At 42.9% G+C, this 25,781-nt stretch overlaps 1 protein-coding gene across 2 annotated transcripts in view; it reads left to right on the plus strand.

Annotated features, from left to right (window-relative positions):
• LOC136863332 (potassium channel subfamily K member 6) overlaps positions 1-25,781 on the plus strand; it is a 293,834-nt gene that overhangs the window by 235,657 nt on the left and 32,396 nt on the right. Inside the window, exon 2 of one of the 2 annotated variants that reach the window (XM_067139718.2) lies at positions 12,023-12,163. The exons of the other annotated variant lie outside the window; for it this stretch is intronic. Within the exon in view, the coding sequence (XP_066995819.2) occupies positions 12,023-12,163 (141 nt within the window). The remainder of the gene's footprint in view (positions 1-12,022; positions 12,164-25,781) is intronic. 2 annotated transcript variants of the gene reach the window in all.

Consider the following 25,781-nt stretch of genomic DNA (forward strand, 5'->3'; position numbering starts at 1 on the left):
CTGTGATATTCCTGATTGTATCAGATTGACAGCATAAGATTTTATTTCCAACCTAATGGCATTATAATAATAATTTCGTGTGGCTATTTCTAGCCGAGTGCAGCCCTTGTAAGGCAGACCCTCCTATGAGGGTGGGCGGCAACTGCCATTTGTATGTAACTGCGTGTTATTGTGGTAGAGCATAGTGTGATGTGTGGTGTGAGATTTTCAGGGATGTTGGGGACAGCAAAAATACCCAGCCCCCGGTCCATTGGAATTAACCAAGGAAGGTTAAAATCTCCGACACGACCGGGAATTGATCCCGGTACCCTTTGAACTGAAGGCCAGTACGCTGACCATTCAGCCAACGAGTCGGACACCGAGTGGCATTAAAAATACATAACGTCTATATACGATCAGTATAAGCACTTCTACCCCATCTACATATTCACTTGTCGAATCGAATAACAGACATTTTAACTGGTCGTAGTGCTAAAGCAAATTCTAATAATTTACCAAGAAGTAGAAAACGACGAAGAAGAAGAAGAAGCGGACAGCGCGTGGTGTCAGGTGCCGATCAACTGTTACTGCTTACGAATGCGCGGCTGCTCGGCCTAGTCGAAGTTTTGCCAGAGAGGCGTTACCTTGTAGGTGGCCCGTCCCTCCCCCTCAGGGAGGGGAATGAAAACTTCTCATGATGATGATGATGATGTGAAATGTGGCTCGGTGCATCGTCATCAATGGACGATGTTCCGGAAGAAAAGAGTTAGAAGAGTAGACGAAACAAAATGCCTGGGCAAAGATTCTATCCAGTGAACAGATCGTGGTAATGAAAAGAGGCAGGAGTATAACAAGCACGGATTGGACGCAATTTGGAAAGTTATTCGAGAAAAACACTAACAAATACATGGGTTTTGTCCAGTGTTTTACATGCTCTTTTATAAAAATATTACCGAGCTCGATAGCTGCAGTCGCTTAAGTGCGGCCAGTATCCAGTATTCGGGAGATAGTAGGATCGAACCCCACTGCCGGCAGCCCTGAAGATGGTTTTCCGTGGTTTCCCATTTTCACACCAGGCAGATGCCGAATTAGTGCAAGTCAGTATTGATTTGGGTGCGAAGTACAGTTGTTTCGCTGCAGCTGAGTTTCAGTATGTACAAAGGTTGCTCAAGATCAGCTAATGCCATAGGTTCTAAATGCATGAGCCGCTGACCCTGGATGTTTATTAAGTAAATACAGATTGGAATGTTGTAAATCAGGTAATCTTTACAAAGAAATTCCCTCGCGACTCAGAACCGGCAGAAAATATACCGTAAGTGCAGAAATGCTGCAGGTAATGGCCGCAATACACACATCAAAAACGTTTCGCATCGCCCCTATGTGTCATTTAACTGTATTGCAAACTTGGCCTGTCCTTTGCAAGCCGGAAAGCCGACCCTTAAGATGTTTGTAAACACTCACAACTGCACGTGCACTGCTCAGATGGGAGGCAATATATCATTTGAAGTTGTAGCACTAGTGTGTAAGCATTAGAGGCATGTTCTAAGCAGTGTCGTGAACGCATATGATGGCACGACGTGCAATATCCACATGTGAACGTATGGGCGTAATCACATTATATCAAGAACGATGATCAATAAGGGTAGTTACTCGACGTGTGGGCCGTAATCAAATATTTGTGGTTCGAACACGGAAGCAATACAGGCAGACAGGAACTGGTGATGACCTGCCTCGCACAGTTCGTCCAAGGGCAATGACTACAATCGATGAACGTTACCTTCCAACTTCAGCTCAGAGAAACCCTGAGCATAATGCCACCATGCTGAATAATGATTTTCGGGCAGCCACAGGTCACCGCGTTTCAACTCAAACTGTGAGAAACAGTTTGCACGAGGCACAACTTCACTACCGACGCAAACAATGAGGCCAGCACTCAGACCTAGACAACACTGGATGCGGTATAAATGGGCCCAACATTATGTTGAATAGTCTATTCACAATTGACACAAATTCCTTTTAACCGATGAGTGTCCCACAGGCCTTGTTCTGATAATCTTTAGCGACGTGTTTGGAGGCAGTCTGGTCAGGATTCAGACACTCTGCTTGGCACTGGCAGCAAGGTGGTGATTTCCTGGTGATTTCCGGTGGCATTATGTGGGGCCGCCGTACGCCACCCCTTGTCATACAGAACAATGCCACAACTGTACGATACAGGGTCGACATCCTCCGACCCATTGTGACATGTATCGCCAACATTTTGGAAGATCATTTGTTTAATGGCCGAAAATGCGCACATCCATCGTGCGGTTCTCGTTAACGATTTCCTTCCTGATACGATATCGCTCTACTAGAGTGACTGCCATGATCCCGGACATGAACCCTATCGAACATGCCTGGGATAAAATAAAGAAGGATGTTTAAGAACGTCACGACCCACCAATCGCAAAATCTACGCCGCACCACCATTGAGGACCGACATTGCATTTATGAAGTAGTGGGCAGCACGCCAAGACGAATTCAGGCATCCATCAATGCAAGGGGACATGTTACCGAAAATCAAAGGTACTGGTGTGTGCTGTATTCAGTAACTTAAATTGAAAAAACAAATATGTATTGTTCTAGGGGCTCTCCTTTGTTGCTTTTTTGGGCAGTAGTTAACGCTGATATGGTACATCTGTATGCATTTCTTTCGTTTTTTTAAGAGTCAGGAACACCTTGGTCCGAGGTGATCCAAAACATATTTGGATGTGTGTAGGAGTAAGACCTGCTACGGATGGCGGTGATCCCTCGTGACCTCACAGAGACTGTAATGTTCCGCTCACTGACTTCATACTTTTACCCAGAAAATTGGTAGACTTGGATCTTAGTGGTGAAGCTGGATAGAGGAATGCAATGGTGAGGTATTCAGACTAAATACTAAAAGATTTCTTGACAGGAACACTAACTGTCTCCTACCGGCCATCAAAATGAATGATGCGTTATCTCAGAAAAAAAAAATTGTTTTGAAAAATGTATATTTTTAGTTATGCCAAGTATTAATCCTTTCTGGTCAAATTAAGCGTACAAAAGAATTTCAGGATCACACTAATGATGTGAAGGAATTGCTCAATTGCAATTGAGAGCAGAGTAAAAGTAGTGGCAGCCGGGCTGAGTGGCTCAGACGGTTAAGGCGCTGGCCTTCTAACCCCAACTTGGCAGGTACGATCCTGGTTCAGTCCGGTGGTATTTGAAGGTGCTCAAATACGACAGCCCCGTGTCGGTAGATTTACTGGCACGTAAAAGAACTCCTGCGGGACTAAATTCCGGCACCTCGGCGTCTCCGAAGACCTTAAAAAGTAGTTAGTGGGACGTAAAACAAATAACATTATTATTATTAAAAGTAGTGGCAATCTTCTGAATTCCATTGATTTGAAATGGCTCTCTGTACACGTTAAACATCAAATTCAAGATAATTCCTTTTGAAAGTGATGAAAGCACATGTGAGAAAGAAATCGATCTTGAATTTCCTACTGCTATTAAGAAGTGTTAACTGAAAGACACCCTGTTCAAGAGTCTGGGAGTGGAAGACCAGCTAGCAGTTTCCCTAAAACATGTTGTTGAGATGAGTTGGAACTCAAAGTTTCTTATCTTACTTTCATTTCCACGCAACTTTGAACGGGTACTCAATTTAAAAAAGCACATCGCCAAATACCGTATTATTATAAAATCACTGCAATGTGCCATTTTCAACGAGTAAATTGTATCATTTGGGCTCATTCCAAAGCCGATCTGATTCTGTCCTCGTCGGAGCAGCAAACTATTCTTGATTTCATCATTTGCTTAACTACATTCCAGGAGGTGACTCAAGCTGGAAGGTGAAACTACACCTACTGTTCAGTACGCTTTGTTTATGAAACATTGCACACCCACGGACTTAAAGCGCAGTCATTGCTGAAGGAGAAACTTCTGCCACGCGCGCTGCACAAATTTGCGACCTTATTATGGCCTACATTCTGGCAGATTCGAATGCTGTCACAGAAGGAGAGGAATGAGGTTGCTAAGACATATTTTATGTAAATTATACTCTTACGCAAGTACTGACATTTATAGGTATATGGTGAAGTTAGAAAACTATGGGTAAGACGTCCGATCCTACTCCGAAGCCGTCTCGTTCTGATGGATATGACGAATAGCCTGACGATCACGACGAAGGGACAGTCCCAGAGACGATGAAAATTCTTTAAATGTTGACAATAAAAGCATGCATGACGTTATTTCCCTTGTCGCTCGAAGAGGGAAGTTAACTCGTCTACTAGATTTTGTGGCTCTTGATGTCTGGCTTGGGCGCTGTTATGAAGTACTAGGATTGTCTTATTCAGTAGAAGGTGGTGGTAATGGAGAAGGTTGTGACTTAATGTTCATTGATGATGGTGTCGATGGGTCTTTCAAAATAAATGCCGGCTTTAGTCTGCCTTTTGATATTGTCTATTGGCCTGATGGAAGTTCTACAATGAATTTCACTGCATGAGCACTGACTTTTTAGGGATCATCATATACAGGTTGAAGAGGTCTTCTTGTTGCATTATGCTGCATTGAGACGTACTCACACCGAGATAATCCAGGGTGAATGAGAACTGTTTTAAAAGAGTGATGCTGTTCTTTCACAGGTTGGAGAGTTTCCATATGATCCATTAACTTCTACAGAAAAGTTGGCATGGAAGAAGTCTGCAGGGAGCTTGATTGGCGTTCCATAAGTCATTTCTGAATAAGCCGCATTGTAGGAAGGAATAATACAGGATCGTATTACAAGAAGGACCAAGGGAATTATCATGACCCCATCATCAGTGAGATGAGCCTTGAGGGATGATATGAGGTGTCGATGCCAACGCACGATCATTCCGTTGGCTGCTGGATGGTCTACATTTGTTTTTATGTGGTGAATTCCAAAGGATTGTGTTAGTCGTTTGAAAAGTTCACATTCAAACTGTTGTCCTCGGTCGGTCGTGATGAATTTCAGTACTCCAAAACGTGCAATACATGTGAATATAATGGCACTTGCTACTGTTTCTGCTGTAATATATTTTACAGGAACTGCTTCTGACCAGCAAGAGAATCTATTAAGCGTTGTGATCAGGTAGGAGAATCGTTTGGAAGGTGGAATTGGTCCGAGTATGTGAAAGTTGACATGACTGAATCGCTCTGTGACTGGATGGTAATGGCCTACACCACAATTCGTGTGATGCCAAACCTTTGCTCGTTGACAGCATAAACATGACGAAGTCCACGATTTTATATATTTTTTCATTGATGGCCAAACGTACTGTTTCTGGGTGAGTTTAGTTGATCCCTTGACTCCTGGATGAGATAGGTTATGAAGGGAATCACAGATGCTGCGAAGGAAGTTTGGAGGGATACAGGGTCTAAGCCTGTCCTGTGACTTGTCGCAGATTAGTGGAAGGATGTTGGCTAATGTTAAGTTTGGAACTTTAAGGAACAGATGGTTGCTTGTTGCAACTGCTCCAGTTTATCGTTGGTGGACTGAGCTGTGGCGATCTCCTCCATTGTAATAGCTGAGGAAATGCTGATGGAGCAGTGTCTGGAGCAAGTATCAGCAGTGGCGTTTTTCTTTCTTTCGACATATCTGATGTCCGTGGTGAACTGTCCAATAAATTCTGTGCGTCGTTCATGTCTGGGTGTCGCATTCTCCGGTTGTTGTCTGAACATGAACGTCAGAGCTTTGTGATCTGTGTAGATGGGGAATTGTCTTCATTCTAGCATATACTGGAAATGCTTAATGAAAGAATACATAGCAAGTAATTCCCTATCACATGTCGAATATTTCCTTTGGGAGCTAGCCGGGCTGAGTGGCTCAGACGGTTAAGGCGCTGGCCTTCTAACCCCAACTTGGCAGGTTCGATCCTGGCTCAGTCCGGTGGTATTTGCAGGTGCTCAAATACGACAGCCCCGTGTCGGTAGATTTACTGGCACGTAAAAGAACTCCTGCGGGACTAAATTCCGGCACCTCGGCGTCTCCGAAGACCTTAAAAAGTAGTTAGTGGGACGTAAAACAAATAACATTATCTTTGGGAGCTGATAAAGTTAAGACACTGTATTCTAGGATTTATCACTGCTGAAGTATCAATGTGCGAAGTCTTCCACACTGCGAACAGGTTCGGTTAGACTGACCTGAGGTAAGCAAATGGGAGCCCCGACATTCCTCCAACTGGGCCTGTTCAGCGCTCAGTACGAACGTACATTTCCGATAAGTTGGAAATGTCCAGAAGGTGTGGGGTCCCCTACCATAATATTGTGTTGCCTATTTCTTTTTTCGTTAATCTTTGCACTTTGTATATGGAATTTGTTAAGAGTTAGATACCAACGCTTCTTGTAAATTGTAATATGACCCCGATGTCTATTGTCAGTGGACTTTAAATTGTTAATACTGCAGATACCTTACATTAATGAAATATTTTCTCAATACAGCCTTTAATATAAAGTTTTCATTTATTTAAATTGATATTTTTAAACAAGCTAAGAAAATGCGAGCGTAACTCACTTTCAAGAAATGGCACTTATTGTGGGGCCCTTAGGCCTTGCCAGCCTTTACACTTCCCTACAGATTTCAATTCTAATTTGCCTCTTTAAGCAATTCCGCATCAGTTGTCTCCGTCACTCTCTTTTGCTGTGGCCTTAACTATGCTATCTGCTGTTTCCAGTTTCTTCCTTTCCTGCACACTTGAGGTCCATATTCAAGTACGCTCCAAACATAGGATTTAAAAACGTCTTCCTTACTTTGACACTCAGAGTTTTTGTTCGTTAGTTGTGACTTCTTGATTGGAATGCTTTCTTTCCAAAGCTATCCTTCTTTCGACCTCCTCAACAGGAGGGAAAATTTACAATTCAATAGACGTAAGAATAACTGTAGTTAAACTGTACAATTAGCCTCTTGCTTCCTGTGTTTTAATTGCCGGATATACCTCAGTTGTAATAGGAATATACAGGTAGTTCATTGCTTCAGGATAATAGAGTTTCTTGTTATTTCCGTAAGCTTCTCATATACAAATTAGATATTGAAACATTTGGTGCAACGCCCAGCTTAAGATACCTCCAGCCGCCACCGCTGTTAGTGAAGAAATGGTAGAGCATGACTCTTCTTCTTACCACTATTCTCAAGGTGTGAGGTGGTTAACTCACGCACTTGGTAACATACAGGCATAAGGATCAGAATAGATATATTGCGGATACGTCCCCACTAGAAGGATTATACTTTAAAGACAGAATCAATTACTATATAAAAGAAAACTCAATTCCTGAATCTGCTCTAAATCAAACTCAAAATTAACTTGCATTACTTTAATTCTCTGACATTATCCCTCGTGAGATTGGTTTGTACAATGACTAACATACTATATATTTTAAGAAGCTGCAAGCATTTACGTAAATAAGAGTTTAAAGCCGCTCTTTACTCGCTTGCATGTGTGTTGGTGGAATTACCTTGTTGACGATTGATGTGGTGGAGGACTCTTATTCTGTAACAACCCGTTCCGGTTGCTGGCTGTGGCTTTGCTTATCTGCTTCCGTACCCGAACTTGACCTACTCTCTTATCAAGTGCAATGACCAGATGTGGTGACATACACTTGCGTGAATAGTCAAACATAAAGACTTTACTGAATAACGTGTGATCTACGTGTACGTTAACTACTCAACTCCACTGACGGATGAAATTTCGAAATTATTTATATACATTGAGTGGCCAAAAGTCACGGGAAGGGATGTCTAGTTAGAAAATGTGCCGTGTATGACCCCTGAGGGTTGCGGCTATCTGAGGCCTAGCTGAGCAGTCTGTCACAGACACCATTGTCGTGCAGATGGCAACACGTCGCGAGTTAACCGTCTTTGAACGTGGGATGATCATCAGCGCAAGGCTCATGGGTCACAGCATTGCGGAAATTACTCGCGAATTCTGGTTTCCGAAGTCATCAGTGTCGAGGGTGGACCTTCATTATCGCAGAGAGAATGTTACCATCCGCGTAAACTGCCGCACGGGAAGACCACGGGTGTTTAACGAACGGATATCACGTTTCCTCCGCAGAATCATACTGGGCGCTCGACGGGGTACTGTGAGTCAGATCACCACCCAGCTGAATGTTGGGAATCAGGAACCCGTTTCTACCAGGACTGTAAGGAGGCAACAGCACCCACCGCATAGGCTTCACCAGCCGACGAAAAACTCGTATCCCTTTGCTGACACCTCGATACAGAACTCAACGACGTGCATGGACCCGCGAACATCTGCAATGGATCATGGAACAGTGGGGCGTGTGGTATGGTCCTGTGAATCCCGGCTCCAGTTGTATCGAGCTGATGGGCACGTGTCAGTGTGGCGTATGCCCCATGAAGCTAGGGATCCTGCGTGTCAACAAGGTTGTGTCCGTGTCCAGGCGGGAGGTGGCTCACTACTGGTCTGGGCGGCGTTCTCATTGTTGCAATTAGGCCCCATTGTTCGGCTGCTGGGAGCGCTGACAGGTGTACGTTATGTGGACATTCTTTGAGACCATTTGCATCCCTTTCTGGCTCTGGAGTAACCTGATGGAGATGCCATATTTCAACAGGACAGTGCGCCATCTCACTGCTCTGTGGTGGCACGCAGGTGGTTGGAAGGTCACTCCAGTGAAGTTACGACCATGGATTGGCCCTCCCGAACCCCCAATCTTAATCTAATCGAACATATATAGGATGCTGTCGATGCTGGTGTACGCTCCATGAACCCCGCATCAACTACACAAGACCAATAGCGGGTAGCAGTGCAAGATGCGTGGGTCCAGATCCCTCCAGAACGACTCCAACACCTTGTAGAGTCGATGCCTCGCCGTATTGCTGCCGTTGTGAAGGCTCGCGGAGGAGCAACTCATTATTGACATCACATTCAGTGTCTTTCCATGACTTTTGGCCACTCAGTGTATATAAATACACGGTAGCTAGCTAATCACAGTAGCTGGCTTAACACCACGTGGGTCACGCACTATGCGAAATGTGTCTCGAGGCCTGTGGCTACAGCATGCTTTGTTGGACGTTGAAAACCCCTACGTCATTGCGACTTCCTCGCTTGATGTATCGTCGGTCAAATTTAGACTTGAATACACAATGTCATGCCAGCTCTTATGCCTTTTGTTACTAGTTACATATTACAGTTTTTAATCCAACAAATCCCACGTACATATAGTAATTACAACAAAGGATTTCCTTATTTATCGATTAAATGACATGAGATGCATGATACGTTATTAATTATATAACAAAAATGGTGGACATCTAAATATAATGAATTGAGATGATTACTGATATTAATTATAATTAATGCCGAGGGAGTACGTAACCCAGTTCTACGGTAACAATGTTATCGGTGATTTCGAGATAGGTGAGACCTAGAATTGAGAAAGTATATAGCAGGCGAGGTCTCAATTATAAAAAAACAGCCCTAGAATTTGCCTGGAGGGAAATGGGAACTATTTTCAGGACTGCCAAAGGTACGGTTCGATAGCATCCTCTTCCAAATGCAAGCCTACAACTACATGACACGTACCACATAACCAACAGGTTTCTCTTCACTCCTACATGTTAAAGCTGTGTAGCATTGTCTAGATACCATGTTCATAACAAATAAACACCTTGAAAGAAATGCTTCGGTGAAGATGTCTAGGCCAAAATATTAAACCATTTTCGACTTTTAAGAGTAACTACAGTTTTTCCTTCCTAACCCATAACCGACATAACAACTTCCGATCTGATAATGCGTATTGAATGTACAGGCTGATGTGTATAACACAGACATGATATCTTTTGGATTTGTACCATGTGAAATGGAACTTTAATATTACTGTAGAACAGTTGTGGTTCACTTAGGAGGAAGACGAAGGTTTCCATATCCTTCACACGGCATAAAACCGAAAGAATATGTTCTCTGTTATTCTGGGCTTTGAAATTCTTAACTTAATCCTTGTTACCCCTTGTGAAACATAGGACATCAATGAAGCATGGTAATCTAGACGTACCGATGGTCAACCTGTAGATTTCTTCTTCCAGTTCTCTGTGTGAACATATCTTTACCCGCGTCTCCCTTTCTTCCTTCTCCCTTGAGGATTTCCATCCAAGGCCACTCTCACAATGGCTTTGTCTCCATTTCTCAGAATACGCTCTATTCATTTCCATTTCTGATGCCTGATCTGTATGGATATCCTGATTTCTCCCGTCCTTGTCTAGAGTTCCTTGTTGGAAATCACTTCTGGCTAGTAGATGTTCAAACACCAGTTGAGAGCTTGAAAGTGATCACTTTTTTTAAAAAAAATTACATCTCTGACCTGTACAACAATATCAATTTTGCATTGCTTCAAAGATGTGGAGTTTGGTCCTGAGAAAGCATCAGTCAAAACATTATTTAATGTAGTTGGCGTAGTGTGGGGAATAGAGAAATGAGGAGAAACAAACATATCCACAAATTATATTTTTCAGGAGCCACAAAAAGCATATTTCTAGGTGATCAATGTTATAAACAATATTACATCTTGTATAAGAAACATTGCCGGAAAGCTGTGTATATATGCAAATGCAAACCAAATCATTTACCTTATAATGAGATACATTCCAGACCATGAGCTTTAGAAGAACTTCTCCAGCTTCCTCCTTCTAGAACAGTCAGAAGACCTTCATCAGATTGTTTTTCACTTGATATACCCGTCTGACACAAAGTCAAATTTCATGACTGATATCTTTCTTTTTCTAACAAATTGATAAAACACAGCAGCATTTTACAACTTGACCTGATACTAAACAATTTCCATGAAAATACTTTCAACCTAAACCATGATACCAGTTGTTCATAATATGAACACTCTTGCGGGAATAAAAATGTTCTTTGATCTTCTGAAGGTTCTTTAAAATTAAGACAACATATTACAAAAGTATTGAACCAGGTACTTCTCCATCAGTTTTATAATTCTGCTGTGAGAAAGCTGTGGATTTCTTCCCTTTCTTTCACTATTTTGTCAATAATAATTCTCTTCACATTCTTGATACCTAGATTCCTAGATTTTTTGTTTGTTCCCCATTTTATTTATACCTGACTTCCTTTTGTGGCTGCTGTTGGAAATATATTGAAATTTTTTTTATTCGCCACATTCCATACTAAATATTAAATTTTCAAAGTTTAAACAACTGTTTAACGTTGCTGCTCTGAAAGAACACACGAGCTTTTAAATCACAATATTCTAAATCCACATTAAACCACCGGTCACGTGATCATGGTCTTTGACTGGCTACATTGGAAAGTTCTTCACTGCTTGAATTACCATTGTGGACCGAGATCGATAGCTGCAGTTGCTTAAGTGCGGCCAGTATCCAATAATCGGGAGATAGCGGGTTAGAACCCCACTGTCGGCAGCCCTGAAGATGGTTTCCGTGGTTTCCCACTTTTCACACCAGGCAAATACTGGGGCTGTACCTTAATTAAGGCCACATCCGTTTCCTTCCCATTCCTAGGCCTTTCCTATCCCATCGTCGCCATCGCCATAAGACCTATCTGTGTCGGCGCGACGTAAAGCAAATGGAAAAAAAATTACCATTGTGGATGTGCTTTTCCTTGCCGGAAACCTAGAAACAGAAAATGCAAATAAAAGAGGGCGTATTTGATTTTGCCACCTCAAAGCATTATAAATGTCAATACCTGATTATCTATTGCACAAATGTACCTCTTTTTCTTTATCCAGTGGCCATGTTTGCTTCTGGATGAATGCTCCTTAAATATGAACAACTAGTATCACATTTAAATTTCAAAATATTTTCATGGAAATAGTATGATATTAAGTCAAGTTTTAAAATGCTGCTGTGCTTTATCAATTTGTTAGTAAAAGAAAGATATTAGTCAAGAACTTTGATTTTGTGTCTGAAAGCTGAGTGTTATTTTCAAAAGGTATGAGGAAATTGTATAAAATATAAATGAAAGCTACAAAGCCAGGTTTCATTATACAGACTTGTAGCATCAGTTTTAACACAATCTTCATTTTACAGATGAAGATCTAGAAGAACTGATCCAAGAAGTGGTGAGAGCCAGCAACAGGGGTGTTTCCGCTGCAAGAAATGTATCTGGCGAGCCCAATTGGAGTTTTGGCCAGTCTCTCTTCTTCTCAAGCACTGTGGTTACAACAATAGGTAATTGTTCTTTATCTGGAGAGTGTGAGGGTTACAAAACTATGTTCCACATACTGCAAGTATGCCAATTATTATATTTAAAATAAAAATATAATGTCGTCCTTCAGTCCAGGTTGGACTGAGTCATACTGCCAATGCAGTCCAACCTGGATATTGTGGCCCACATATTGTGGAAACTTCATCACGCACTTTGAGTCTTCTGTCCTGATGTGGGTGTGTGGGATAAAAAGGAAAGCCGGATATTACACGAAAAGGGAAGAGACAAAAAGATATTGGTAAACACAGGTGGTGAAGCACAAGTCAAAAAAATATTGGTAAACACAGGTGGTGAAATACAAGACAAAAATATACTGGTAAACACACAGGTGGTGAGGCACTAGACAAAGGGATCTGGTAAACACACAGGTGGTGAAGCACTAGACAAAAGGATCTGGTAAACACACAGGTGGTGAAGCAATAGGCAAAAAGATACTGCTAAACACAGGTGCTGAAGCACAAGACCAAAGGGTACTGGTAAACACACAGGTGGTGAAGCACTAGACAAAAGATAATGGTAAACACACAGGTGGTGAAGCAATAGGCAAAAAGATACTGCTAAACACAGGTGCTGAAGCACAAGACCAAAGGGTACTGGTAAACACACAGGTGGTGAAGCACTAGACAAAAGATAATGGTAAATACAGGTGTGAAGCTCAAGACAAAAGGATACTGGTAAACACATAGGTGGTGAAGCCCTAGACAAAAGATACTGGTAAACACACATGCAGTGAAGCACAAGACAAAATATACTGGTAAACACAGGTGTGAAGCTCAAGACAAAAGGATACTGGTAAACACAAGTGGTGAAGCACTAGAGAAAAGATACTGGTAAACACAGGCATGAAGCACTAGACAAAAGATACTGGTAAACACAGGTGGTGAGGCACTAGACAAAAGATACTGGTAAACACACATGTAGTGAAGCACTAGACAAAGATACTGGTAAACACAGGTGTGAAGCTCAAGACAAAAGGATACTGCCAAACACACAGGTGATGAAGCACTAGACAAAAGGATCTTGTAAACACACAGGTGGTGAAGCAACAGACAAAAAGATACTGCTAAACACAGGTGCTGAAGCACAAGACAAAAGATACTGCTAAACACAGGTGCTGAAGCACTAGACAAAAGATACTGCTACACTCAGGTACTGAAGCACAAGACAAAATATACTGCTAAACACAGGTGCTGAAGCACTAGACAAAAGATAATGGTAAACAGACGGGTGATGAAGCACAAGACAGAAAGGTACTGCAAAACACAGGTGGTGAATACAAGGCAAAACGGTACTGCAAAACACAGGTGGTGAATACAAGACAAATGCAGATGGGGTAAACCAACAAACATCATGGATGGATTGGTGAGGAGGGAGACAATCCTTGTCTCCTCTTTCTTCGCACACCGACCTCTCAGTATTCCTAACTTGTCAGTATCTGTCACTGGCTATGACCTATGTGCTTGTCTTCATTCACCACTACTTCAAAATCTTTGTCTCAGAGAAGCAAGGTACCAGCAAGAAATGCATATTTCAAGTACACTTACATTCAGCAGTTTAAGGGGAAATGAAATCTTTCATGCCAGGGAGTAAAAGTCATGTTACATCAGATCCTCATAGTACAACTCACTGATTTAATTTTCAGCAGTTAGAAGAATAAAATAATTATTAAAAACCGAAAATGATGTTGGCCTATTCATTCCAAACGTTCTACAGTTAATACCGTCTCCATTTTTAAAATTACGAACTTATGTTCTGAAATACAGCTACAAACTTGTGTCCCGTCATACAGCTACTTTTCACATATATGCCTACTCTTTAGCTCTGGTATGAATGAAATACTACGAGTATATAGCACCACTTGAGGGTTCAGTGTGTTGCATCATCAATAAAACAAAGTTCTTCTTGCAAAAGAATAGAATAAATGTTCTTGATATATCATTCAAAATACTGCTTAATACTTGGGTAGTTATGGGCACTTTAAGGCTAATAAATACAACAGATATTCAGCTTTTACATATATGTTTATAATAATAACCATAATATTCAATGCATTGAGAAAGGCATTAAATTATTTTTTAAGGTAACTGTAGTGTTGAAAGAATTATGGCACAGAAAAAAAGAACCTGATAAGATTTTAAATGAAACCGCTCCCAGTAATATATTATTTACAACCTTGAGATGGTCCAATGCCACGTGCTACTAGCATACTCCGTGACCGAAGTTGAATGTCTGTTTAGTACCTGCCTGACAGCTTTAATATCATGTCCATCAAGCCCTGCTAATGGTATGTTATATCATAAAACCTTTTTACTGTCTAGCGTTTAGGTTCATACGCTCTGTCATCCGTTTCTTCTTCTGTATATTTGCAGTTTATTTCATCAAGACTCCATAATTTCTTGACCACATACTCATGTGGATTAGTATGTTTTCAATTTTTTTCATCACTGTTGATAGACCTTAGTGTCGGAAACCGGATATGAATTGAACCACGGTTTGATTTTAATAATAATACAACTATCAGCACCGTATTAACATAACGGCTTTGATATTTTATGATGATTATAACTCAATGAGCCCATGCATCAGATGAATGGGATAACTGAAGTATTCTGGGGTAAACTTCTGTGACAATGTTTTGAAATCCATTTAAGGAACAAAACTGATACAGCAATGATGCGAGATAAAGAAGTACGTAATGAAATTACAGCTGCTCCTTGCATCAGTCACATTTACCAATGGCGGAATTCGACAGTTGACGGTACACTTTTGATGCAGTAATCAGGTCTTGATGTTGTTCTTCGAAATCTCTGGGCTATGAAGATTCCAGTCAGTTAATATCCAAATGTACTGATTTGCATTCTCAAACCATGGCGAAAGAAAATGTTGATGAGCAAGCGATTGAAGCTTTACGATGTCGTTAATTTTCCGAGGGCTCTCAGTGCCAGGAAATTCTACATAATGGGATAATTTTCTACATATTGTGATATTTTCCTGCACACATAGTGTGGTTCAGCAGCCTCTTCCAACATCGTTTACTGCAGCACAACTAACGTGCACATGGTTATAGGAGTGCTATTCCCCTGCAGGCGTACTGTATGGTTCTAATGTTCAGTGAGCACATTTTGCACACGATAGTGAAATGTTATATCATCCGTCCGCAAAACATGACGCCTTGAAATAATGTAGCAATGTCCTTTCACCATGTAACTATGTTAATGTGTCGTGCCTCGTGACCATGTGTAAAGAAGAGGGGAACCAATGCATAAAACTAGGTAAGAGTGCAGTAATTAATGTCTTAAACACCGAACAGAATGGCGTATGTACTCTGCTCTCGTCGTACTACCAGCATGTTTCCAGCAGTGTAGGACAGCGAGTGTGGTTCGGCGTTCGCCTAGCAATCGATGGAATGTGCCAGCGGCGATTCGAATCTTGCATTGTTCAAATATTTTTACGTCGGTATGATATTTGAATACGTAAACACAGGCCACGTTCAAACAATAGAATGACGCTGTTATTCAGCTTGTGCTCTGCGCATACTCCGCTGGTTAGGGCCTGAATGTACTGTAATCTCTGCTGTCATTCGGCATGTATTCCACAGAGGAACACGCTGACATACTCCTCATTTATGGGGAAGCAAGACAAAACGCGTGGGAGGCAGTGCATCCGTACCAGGAACGGTATCCCGACAGGCGACACCTGGCTGCTACGACATTCCCCAGTGTTGAAAAACGCCTAAGGACAACAGGCATGATGTCCAACCAGCCAGCAGTCCGCGATAGGCCCGTTACATCGGGTGAAACAGAAGAGGCCGTTATGGAGGCAGCTCGTAATAATTCACACATCGGTACAAGGGCGACTGCACGACAGGTGAACACCAGCCAGCCGTCCGTCTGGCGAATACTGCATGAACAAATTTCACCCGTACCATCTTGAGCTACACCAAAAGCTCCATAGGCGAGATTTCGAAGCTCGAATGGAGTTTTGTAGGTGGCTATTAGGCAGGCTGGACAATGATGCAGCATTCGTATCGCATATCTTGTTCTCGGACGAATCACGCTTCCGCAATAATAGCAACGTCAATCGCCACAACATGCACAATTGGAGTCCGGACAATCCTCAATGGGTGCGACAGGTGGCCCATCAAGTACGATGGGGAGTGAATGTTTGGTGTAGAATCTTGGGGATCACCTGATTGGACCTTATTTCTTTGAGGGCCATTGGACGGGCTCACGTTACCCGCACTTTCTGCGTCACGAACTCCCACTGCTGCTGGAGAATGTGCTCTTGCACGGTCATTTGACGATGTGGTTGCAACAGGATAAAGCTCCACCTCATTCGACTTTGCCATTCGTAACCATCTGAACGAGGAACTGGCAGGGAAATGGATAGGACGAGGAGGCCCTGTTTCTTGACCCGCCAGATCACCGGATTTACCGCCGTTAGACTTCTTCTTGTGGGGACATTTGAAGAACGTCGTTTACACTCAAACGCCGGAAAACCCCGACCAGCTCCGGCAACTCATCACGGACGCCTGCCGAGCAATTACACCTGGAATGCTTCAGCGTGCAAGACAATCTATTGGACACCGGGCCCGAATGTGCATAAACCAAAACGGTCATCACATCGACCATTTCTTTCTTTCTCTATTTCTTTCTTTCTTAATCTGCTTACCCTTCAGGGTCGGTTTTTCCCTCGGACTCGGCGAGGGATCCCACCTCTACCACCTCAAGGACAGTGCCCTGGAGCTTCAGACATCGGGTCTGGGGATACAACTAGGGAGGATGACCAGTAGCTCGCCCAGGCGGCCTAACCTGCTATGCTGAACAGGGGCCTTGCGGGGGGATGGGAAGATTGGAAGGGATAGACAAGGAAGAGGGAAGGAAGCGGCCGTAGCTTTAAGTTAGGGACTATCCCGGCGTTTTCCTGGTTGAGAAGTGGGAAACCACGAAAAACCACTTCCAGGATGGCTGAGGTGGGAATCGAACCCACCTCTACTCAGTTGACCTCCCGAGGCTGAGTGGATCTCGTTCCAGCCCTCGTACCACTTTTCAAATTTCGTGGCAGAGCCGGGAATCGAACCCGGGCCTCCGGGGGAGGCAGCTAATCACACTAACCACTACACCACAGAGGCGGACTCATCAAGCATTTGCTGCGATAAATATTGTCAGGGCAGTTGTGTTCCTGATATTTCCAGTCTGTATGTGTCCGCCCTGCTAACTAATCGGCACTTCTTAGGGCAACGAACACATTCATTCACACACAATTTGTATGAAGGCGGGCAATGAACTTGCATTGTGTGCGGTACGTATTAAACAAATATTTCGAACATTTGTAATCTTCACCCCGACTCGAACCTCCCACCTGACATGCAAGCCTACTCAGCCGCGCCTTTACCAACTACACTACGGTTCCGTACGGAACGGTGGACAGCTTATAGCAAGTATTGGGTTTACTGCGGTCACAATACCAATTTAGTGTATCGCCGACGTGTCAGATTCATATGATCTGGAAGGCACATGCATGTCTTCCAGTGTTTAATATGAGTATAACATTACGGCGTCCTATTATGGTGAGGCGGTAAATACCAAGATATCCGGTTGTGTTGTATGAGCATACCGGCAGGGCAGATGTTTTTAGATGTTTCAGTCATCCCCTGTGGCAAAACTTTGTACATCTCACCATCGAGATGTTCATATCACACACCTCCCAATTCCAGATTTGTCCCTAGGTTTGTACCTTCGTCCATATCGCGAATGAGAAGGTTCTCTACCTCTTGGTAAAATAGGAAATAAGTATGCCGAGTCTGTGAAAGAGGAGTTCATAGAACGCAATAAAGACAATTTTTTTTCAGGGTATGGTAAATTTGAGGGTAAAGTCAGAATCACCACAAGAGATGATAAGCCTGTAATTTGATGGCCATCACAAAGAATTGCTGCTGCATTACACCAGCAGCTGGAAAACGAATTGGACTGGCTGAAGTGTAGAGGTGCAATTGTTCAACTTACGGAAGTAGATAGTAAAGCATGCATAAGTACAATTGTAATACCTGAAAAAACAAACAAGAAAATAAGATTGTGTCTTGATCCAGCTGATCTAAATGAAATAATAGTTAGAAAGCCAAAACTAACCATTAAATTGGAAGATAAACCTGCTAGGTGCATGCGTAGAAAACATAATTACCACATATTGTACAGTACAACAAATAATGCTATTATGTCTGAATCCTTGTGAGATCCATAAAAGTCCAGAAGGATTCAACGTGTGGTAAGAAAGTCATCAAACAACTCTCACTGAACTCTTCAGTTATTCTCTCAAGGTCACAGTTTGTTGCAACCTCTTGATGTGGCACAAAAGAGCAAGTCTTCTTTATTTTTCACTCCGGTGGACTGCTGTAGTAGTTGTGTGGATACGATTCCACACGGTCAGTAAACTCTTGTAGCAATCACATTGTGATGTTTTGGCTTTTCTGAGTTTCACTGCAGTAGACTGCTGGGGAAGTTTGACTTTCCTAGTGGTTGTCTTGTGAGCCTGTAATTACTAATAGACTCGACAGATATCAGGGGTAATCCGTTGGAACAGGGCCTCTCAGGGTGCATGCACCGGTGCATTGCACGGCGCAAGATGCAAAACACGACTTCACTAGATTGACCAGAGTGCAGACACCCACCTCTCGATTTTGAGCAATAGCGCTGTATCGCTCATTCCCTGCGCTTGTCTCGCTCGCTCCGCCTGTCTCCCGCTTCCTCACTTACTTTGCAGCGCTCCACCGTCCGAGCTTAGTCGAGACACCCCGAGACAAATCGCTGGTCCGAACCTAGCCGAGTCGGACCGATGCACAGTGCACAGATCCTCTGCGCCTCGGTTTGAACGCATGAGATTTTCGGTGTTTGAGGGCCATGCGTTAGAAGTTAAGGGCAAATCTACTATAGACAATACTGGACACTTTCGTATTCTCCCGTACTAAACTGAGAGACATGGTGACAGTGGCGCACCTGGTGCCCCGACCTTAAACATCAGGCGGCAAGATTGAAAGGACAAAAGTTGCATGTTAAAATTGACAGAAATAATGAAAGTTCGCCTCTGTGGTGTTTTGGTTAGTGTGATTAGCTGCCACCCCCGGAGGCCCGGATTCGATTCCCGGCTCCGCCACGAAATTTGAAAAGTGGTGTGAGGGTTGGAACGAGGTCCACTCAGCCTCTGGAGGTCAACTGCGTAGCGGGAATTCGATTCCCTCCTCAACCATCCTTGTAGTGGTTTTCCGTGGTTTCCCACTTCTCCTCCTGGCAAATGCCGGGAAGGTACCTAACTTAAGGCCATGGCCGCTTCCTTCTCTCTTCCTTGTGTATCCCTCCCAGCGTTTCAGAATTCAATGGTCTTGCCCTACGAGTTAGAATAACATAGAGAGGCGGAAGCGCTGCCTGGCTGAAGCTAATTGAACGAACGTCCGCCATGTTTTCGGTAGCCACATAAGCAAGGAGGTGTGGCTGTCGAACGACGACAAATATTGAAAATAAGCATTATAGAATCACTGGTGCAAAATTAAAGACAGTTAGCCGAATGATTAGAGCACTAATTATCAGCGAAAAGCGCCACTTCCTAGATGTTGAGGTGCGAGGCCAACACCACGATCAGGGATTGCAGGATAGTTGGAAATTGATATAAGGAGAATCGTCATACAGTAACATACGAACAGGACACTTAATCGAAACACGAGCGTTGTTCTGTTTGGTTGGTGGACATAAATGAGTGTTTATGAAGGAAGGCCTTAAAACCAAAGAGACCTACGATATGTTTCAACCTCATTATGAACATATTTTTAACGTATTGCTTCACAGTGAGTACCACTATGATTGTTTAATATATTCATGCCATTTGTTTAACGTCGCACGAACACTTCCAAGGTGTTCAGCGAAGGAAGGATGGGAAACTGCTAGGATTGGGAAGGTAGCAGCCTTCGCCTTGGTTAAGTACAGCCCCGGCATTTGCCTGGCGTGAGAATGGGAAACCACGAAAAAATCTTCAGGGTTGCCGACGGTGGGATTTGAACCCACTATTTCCCGAATGCAGACTCACTGCTGCGCGACCCTAACCGTACTGCCAACTTGCTCGATAAAAATATTTTTTGTAGACTAGTGTAAGGGACCTTTATTTAATCCTTTTACCGTATCGTACTGAGATTGATAGCTGGAAGGTAACTTTGAAAATGGTCCATTATGAAGTGTAGCCTAATTTTAAATATTAATGCGACTGACGTCTACAATAAACTTTTTTTCTTTTTGCAAGTTGCTTTACGTCGCACCGACGCAGATAGGTCTTATGGCGACGATGGGATTGGAAAGGGCGAGGAGTGGGAAGGAAGCAGCCGTGGCCTTAATTAAGGTACAGCCGCAGCATTTGCCTGGTGTGAAAATAGGAAACCACGGAAAACTATGTTCAGAGCTGCCGACAGTGGGGATTCTAACCCATTATCTCACGAATGCAAGCTCACAGCTGCACGCTCCTAACCGCACGGCCAACTCACTCGGTGTACAATAAACACTTCACAAATTTCACGATCACGTAAATAACTTATTTCTTAGAACGTAAATTGAAAATGATGTGGATTTCTGCCCTCCTTCTTTAATTTTTTCTGCCTCTATTTCAAATTCAGGCATCGGCGCAGTGATCGAGAGTGACTAGGAGAACTTCGCCCATCCTTCACGGCCTGTGACGTAGCCACAACGTCAGTGTGTTTGAATAGCATACACTGCGCTCATCACCTGCCAGCCCGCCCACTTACAGTGCTGGGCGCCCGGCGTGAGCACCTCTGATATAGCCTTGACCTTAACCGCCTCTCAGCCAGATGATTTTCCCCCGCCATTGCAGTTAACAGAGATGTTTCCGACTCAGCGTGAATTCTCGGACACAGATGAGTAAAAGGGAATAGTTTTCGCCCTGGGACTCTCATTTACTTGCCCTCAAAAAAGCAAAGAGAGAGATAAGGAAGCTCACGTTTGACTGCGGCTGGAACCGGTAACCATTCTGTGAGTTTAACGAAAGTAGATGGCGGGAAGGTTGTAGTATAAAACACCAGCATTATAAAGCACATTTCTTCCTAAAAAAAGTGGCTCGATATGTTCAATAAGAATCCATAAATTTATTTCAGTAATACTGGTGTATTCAGAAAAGCAACATTCTGAACTACTAAGGAAGTGGCGGGAATAAATCGAAACTTTGGTTTTTCTCACTTACAGGCTAACTTAAATTAATTTCAAATAGGTCAGGGAAATGATCATCTATGAATTGAAATTTAGTCTAAAGTTCGGAATAAATAGTTTCCGAATACCAGACGAAAAAGAATTCTACACTACAGATGCAATGCTGACAAACAATCATAAACACCAAGACTCCGGCCAACATAGCTGAAGTCAACGACGCGGATGGGAATCAATCTGGGGCCACCTGCATCGAAGGAGCCAGCTTATTATTATTATTATTATTATTATTATTATTATTATTATTATTATTATTATTATTATTATTATTAATCCAGCATAGCTCAGCAACATTGGACTGTGGTAGCCAATATTATTACACCTCGACAGGAACAGGGAAGACTACGAGTAAACCGCCAGAAATCGCGGTCTGACTCGCGACCCGAGAGATTTCCACAGAATTCATCCCATTTTTCAATCTTACATTCCACAAAACGGTTGTGGACTTCTCGGACGGTTTTCTGGTATTCCGCCCAGTCGGCTGGGTCGCGGTATATCTGCCGTCTTACTATTATTATTATTATTATTATTATTATTATTATTATTATTATTATTATTATTATTATTATTATTATTATTAAGAACGCTTTCATTCTTTCCCCGAAGGGGGAGTCGGGCCACCTAGAAGGTAATGACTTCTCTCTGGCCAAGAGATTCAGTCGGGTTAAATCTGAAGTGAAGGATTTAGGAGTTGCGTAGGATATATATGGAAATAAAGAGATCGAAGGTGTTTGGCCTATTGGCTACTGTATTTGTTCTTTTGTTTCTTCCTTTTTCTGTATTTTTCTTTTTTATTATATCATTGTTATTCGTCTTTTCCTATATCTATTGTTAATTTGTATCAAATGTTTAAAGAGATCCGGCGTGGAGTCGTCTCGGGTGTCGCGGTTTAAGTGAAAGGTAGCCAAAATTCTCAATGAAAATAACGGGAAGTCCCGGTACCAATGACGGATTATAACCCGTCGACCCAATTTGGGCCTTAAGTGCTACATGTATAGTATATATAAAATAACATATCCTGACTGACTGACTGACTGACTCATCATCGCCGAGCCAAAACTACTGGACATAAAGAAATGAAATTTTTGGGATATATTCGTCTTACAGTGTAAGTGCTCACTAAGGAAGGATTTTTGGATATTCCGTCCGTAAGGAGGTGAAAAGGGGGGTGGATTTTAAAATGAGTGTATCTATATATCACAAACTGAATTGTTTAAAGACGCATTTCCTAATCCGCGTCGATAAACACAAAGGATTTTTTTTAATTGAGGGGGAGTTTTAAGTTTTCTTTTGGTGTTGAGTGCAAGTAAATGAGAGTCCCATTTTACTCATGCCCTTTTACTTATCTGTTTCCTTCAATACGCGATGAGTCGGAAAAATCTCTGTTTCCTGCACTGGGGGGGGGGGGGAACATCGATCTGGCTGAAAGGTGGTATTTTGCCTCCCATCAGAAAAGAGAGTAAATCTTCGAACATCGTGAAATTAGTTTATCGAGTTTATACCTAACTTTGAATTCGCTATCCCTGTAGAACTCAGTCAGATTTTACGCATCTCGTATAACTCGACGAGGGGTATGTGCGGCGTTGATAATCTGCTGGACATCTTCTGGATTATGTTTAGAATGTCCGCCATCGTATTATCCTTTACAGTCTTCTTCGTGAAATCAAAGTACGGGTCATTAGCTGCTTTCAAGCAAAATCTCGGTCAAAATATATTTTCCGCGAACTCTCGACTATGAATAGGAAAATGGTGACTGGTGGGTACAAAGTCTTGTTCTTGAATACGACCCTTATGGCAATAATGGGTTATAACTGGGGAGGAAGCGGCCGTGGCAGCCCAAGCACTTGCCTCGTGTGAAAATGCGAAATCACGAATATCATCTTCATCTGCCGACAATGAGGTTCAAACCCACCATCACCTGAATGCAAGCGAACAACTACACGGCCCGAACCGAGAAGTCAAATCCTTCAGTAACCATAGTTACAGTAACATCAGTTTCAAGTACAATTACACCAACCTGTAGACATTTCAGTTTCATCACATGATTTACAATTCACCGAGCTCGATAGCTGCAGTCGCTTAAGTGCGGCCAGTATCCAGTATTCGGGAGATAGTAGGTTCGAACCCCACTGTCGGCAGCCCTTAAAATGGTTTTCGTGGTTTCCCATTTTCACACCAGGCAAATGCTGGGGCTGTACCTTAATTAAGGCCACGACCGCTTCCCTCCCACTCCTAGCCCTTTCCTGTCCCATCGTCGCCATAAGACCTATCTGTGTTGGTGCGACGTAAAGCAACTAGCAAAAAAAAAAAGATTTACAATTCCGTCAGTTTTTTTAGTAGCCTAAATAACATAACTTACATCTCTAAGAATTAAACGTTTGAAAACAAAGTTAATATGCTGTTTTCTTTCATGAATTATTTTCTAACAATCCTAGAATTTCATCACGTCACTCTATTTGCAGAGCATCAGCTAGCTGGTCCATCTCTTTGCCCAATATATTCAATCTTGTCATTACTCTAATGCGAATTTCCTTTTAGTCTCCATTCAGACATTTTCCTTCCTTCTTTCTTTCTTTCTTTCTCTCTCCGTTTACCGTCCAGGGTTGGTTTTCCCCTCGGACTCAGCGTGGGATTTCACCTCTGCCGCCTCAAGGGCAGTGTCCTGGAGGGTGAGACTTTGGGTCGGGTGATGAAATTGGAGACGAGGACCAGTACCTCTCCCAGGCAGCCTCACCAGCTATACTAAACAGGATCCTTGTGGTGGAGGGGATGGGAAGATTGGAGGGGATAGACAGGGGAAGATTGTTTTTGCTATTTTCTGTACTTTTGAACTTACAAACTAGAGGTACAAAGGGGAAGTTGGGCGGGGTCTGGGGACGTATGTCCCCAGGTTAGAACCGCGAAGCCACTCTTAGGCCTCTCGAATTCCATAGGGCGATAGCAGCGCATTCTGTGTTGGACAGTGGCAAAAAGCTGAATTAATGTATCATTCGGACTAGTGACAAAGGCAATGGTCTGGACTGGTTAGATCCGTGACAAAACCATCGGTCTGGATTGGTTAGGTCCGGCTAGTGACAAAACCATTGGTCTGGATTGGTTAGGTCCGTCTCGCGACAAAACCATTGGACTGTGATCAAGCAAAGAGTGTGTGGGGGCGTAAGCACGGGGCGTACTCCATTCCGGGATTTGGCAGGGAAAAGGTTCACCTCGTAGGGCACTTGACGGATTTCCTCTTCAAGATAAATTTCCCCGCTGACACGAGGGTGCACAATAGAAAAGTATTGTTGTTCTGTATTGTTCATTGTTTCGTTACAGTTTGCATTTGGTTGTGTTTTTATTGTGCGCGGGTTGGTGACGGAATTTATTTGACTTGTTTGCTGGAAGTGATGTCATATCCGATTGTATCTCAGCCAATGGAAATGCTTGTGCGTGCTTGAGCAATGATGAAAGACGTGTGCTAAATTATATTAGGTTATAAAAGTACCGTACCGTATTTCTCCGAATCCAAGACGACGTTTTTTCCTCTGAATCTCATGTGAAAAACCAAGAGTCGTCTTGCATTCGCGACCTAACAATAACGAACACCACGGCAGCTATCACGGTAACCACGCTGCTTCTTCTTCCCCCACCCCACACGCGCGCACACATAACTCGTTGACAGCCTACGTCCGCCTCTTTATTATACATCGCTAGCCGCGGCAACCGGTTGTACAGCGCCTCTGTGTAACGTCACTGGATCTCTGGGAATAGTGATGAGAGAATTAAATTCTATTAGCCTCTACAAAAGCGTTTCTCCAATCCGCAGAATGGTATCAAGACATGCGAGCCTTCGAATTCTTATAAAGGCCACGGCTACTCAGTACTAGAGTTATGACGCGTCTAATGTACCTGACACTTAGTAAAATTAGGTTTTATAGACAGCAGGAATGTTTTCCTGATGGATCGTCGTATTGTAAAGATGAGTGGAACAGGTATTGCCGGCAAATTTTCAACGGGTTCTCGTCGATATTATGATGCCAATTTTACGTTAATGGTTATTAAACACGCGGAGAAGAAAAATTGCGTAGTCGCAAGAAAATACGGCACAGGCTAACTAAAACCTACATTCGGCATTATCGTGAAGACAAGATAGCTTAAAAAATGCGTACTGTACAAGCAATGTACTCAGTGGCCCGCAACAAGGAACTTCAAAGAAGTCAAAGATGAAATTGTGAGGTATGTGCGCGAAAAACGCAAGGGCGGGATGGCAATACCACGGCGCAATAAACTCGTTCGTTGTCCTTCAACGTCACGTCGTTAATAGGCCTACACTTCGCTGGTTGCTGAA

The sequence above is a fragment of the Anabrus simplex genome, chromosome 2 (assembly GCF_040414725.1).
Source record: "Anabrus simplex isolate iqAnaSimp1 chromosome 2, ASM4041472v1, whole genome shotgun sequence".
Classification (NCBI taxonomy): domain Eukaryota; kingdom Metazoa; phylum Arthropoda; class Insecta; order Orthoptera; family Tettigoniidae; genus Anabrus; species Anabrus simplex.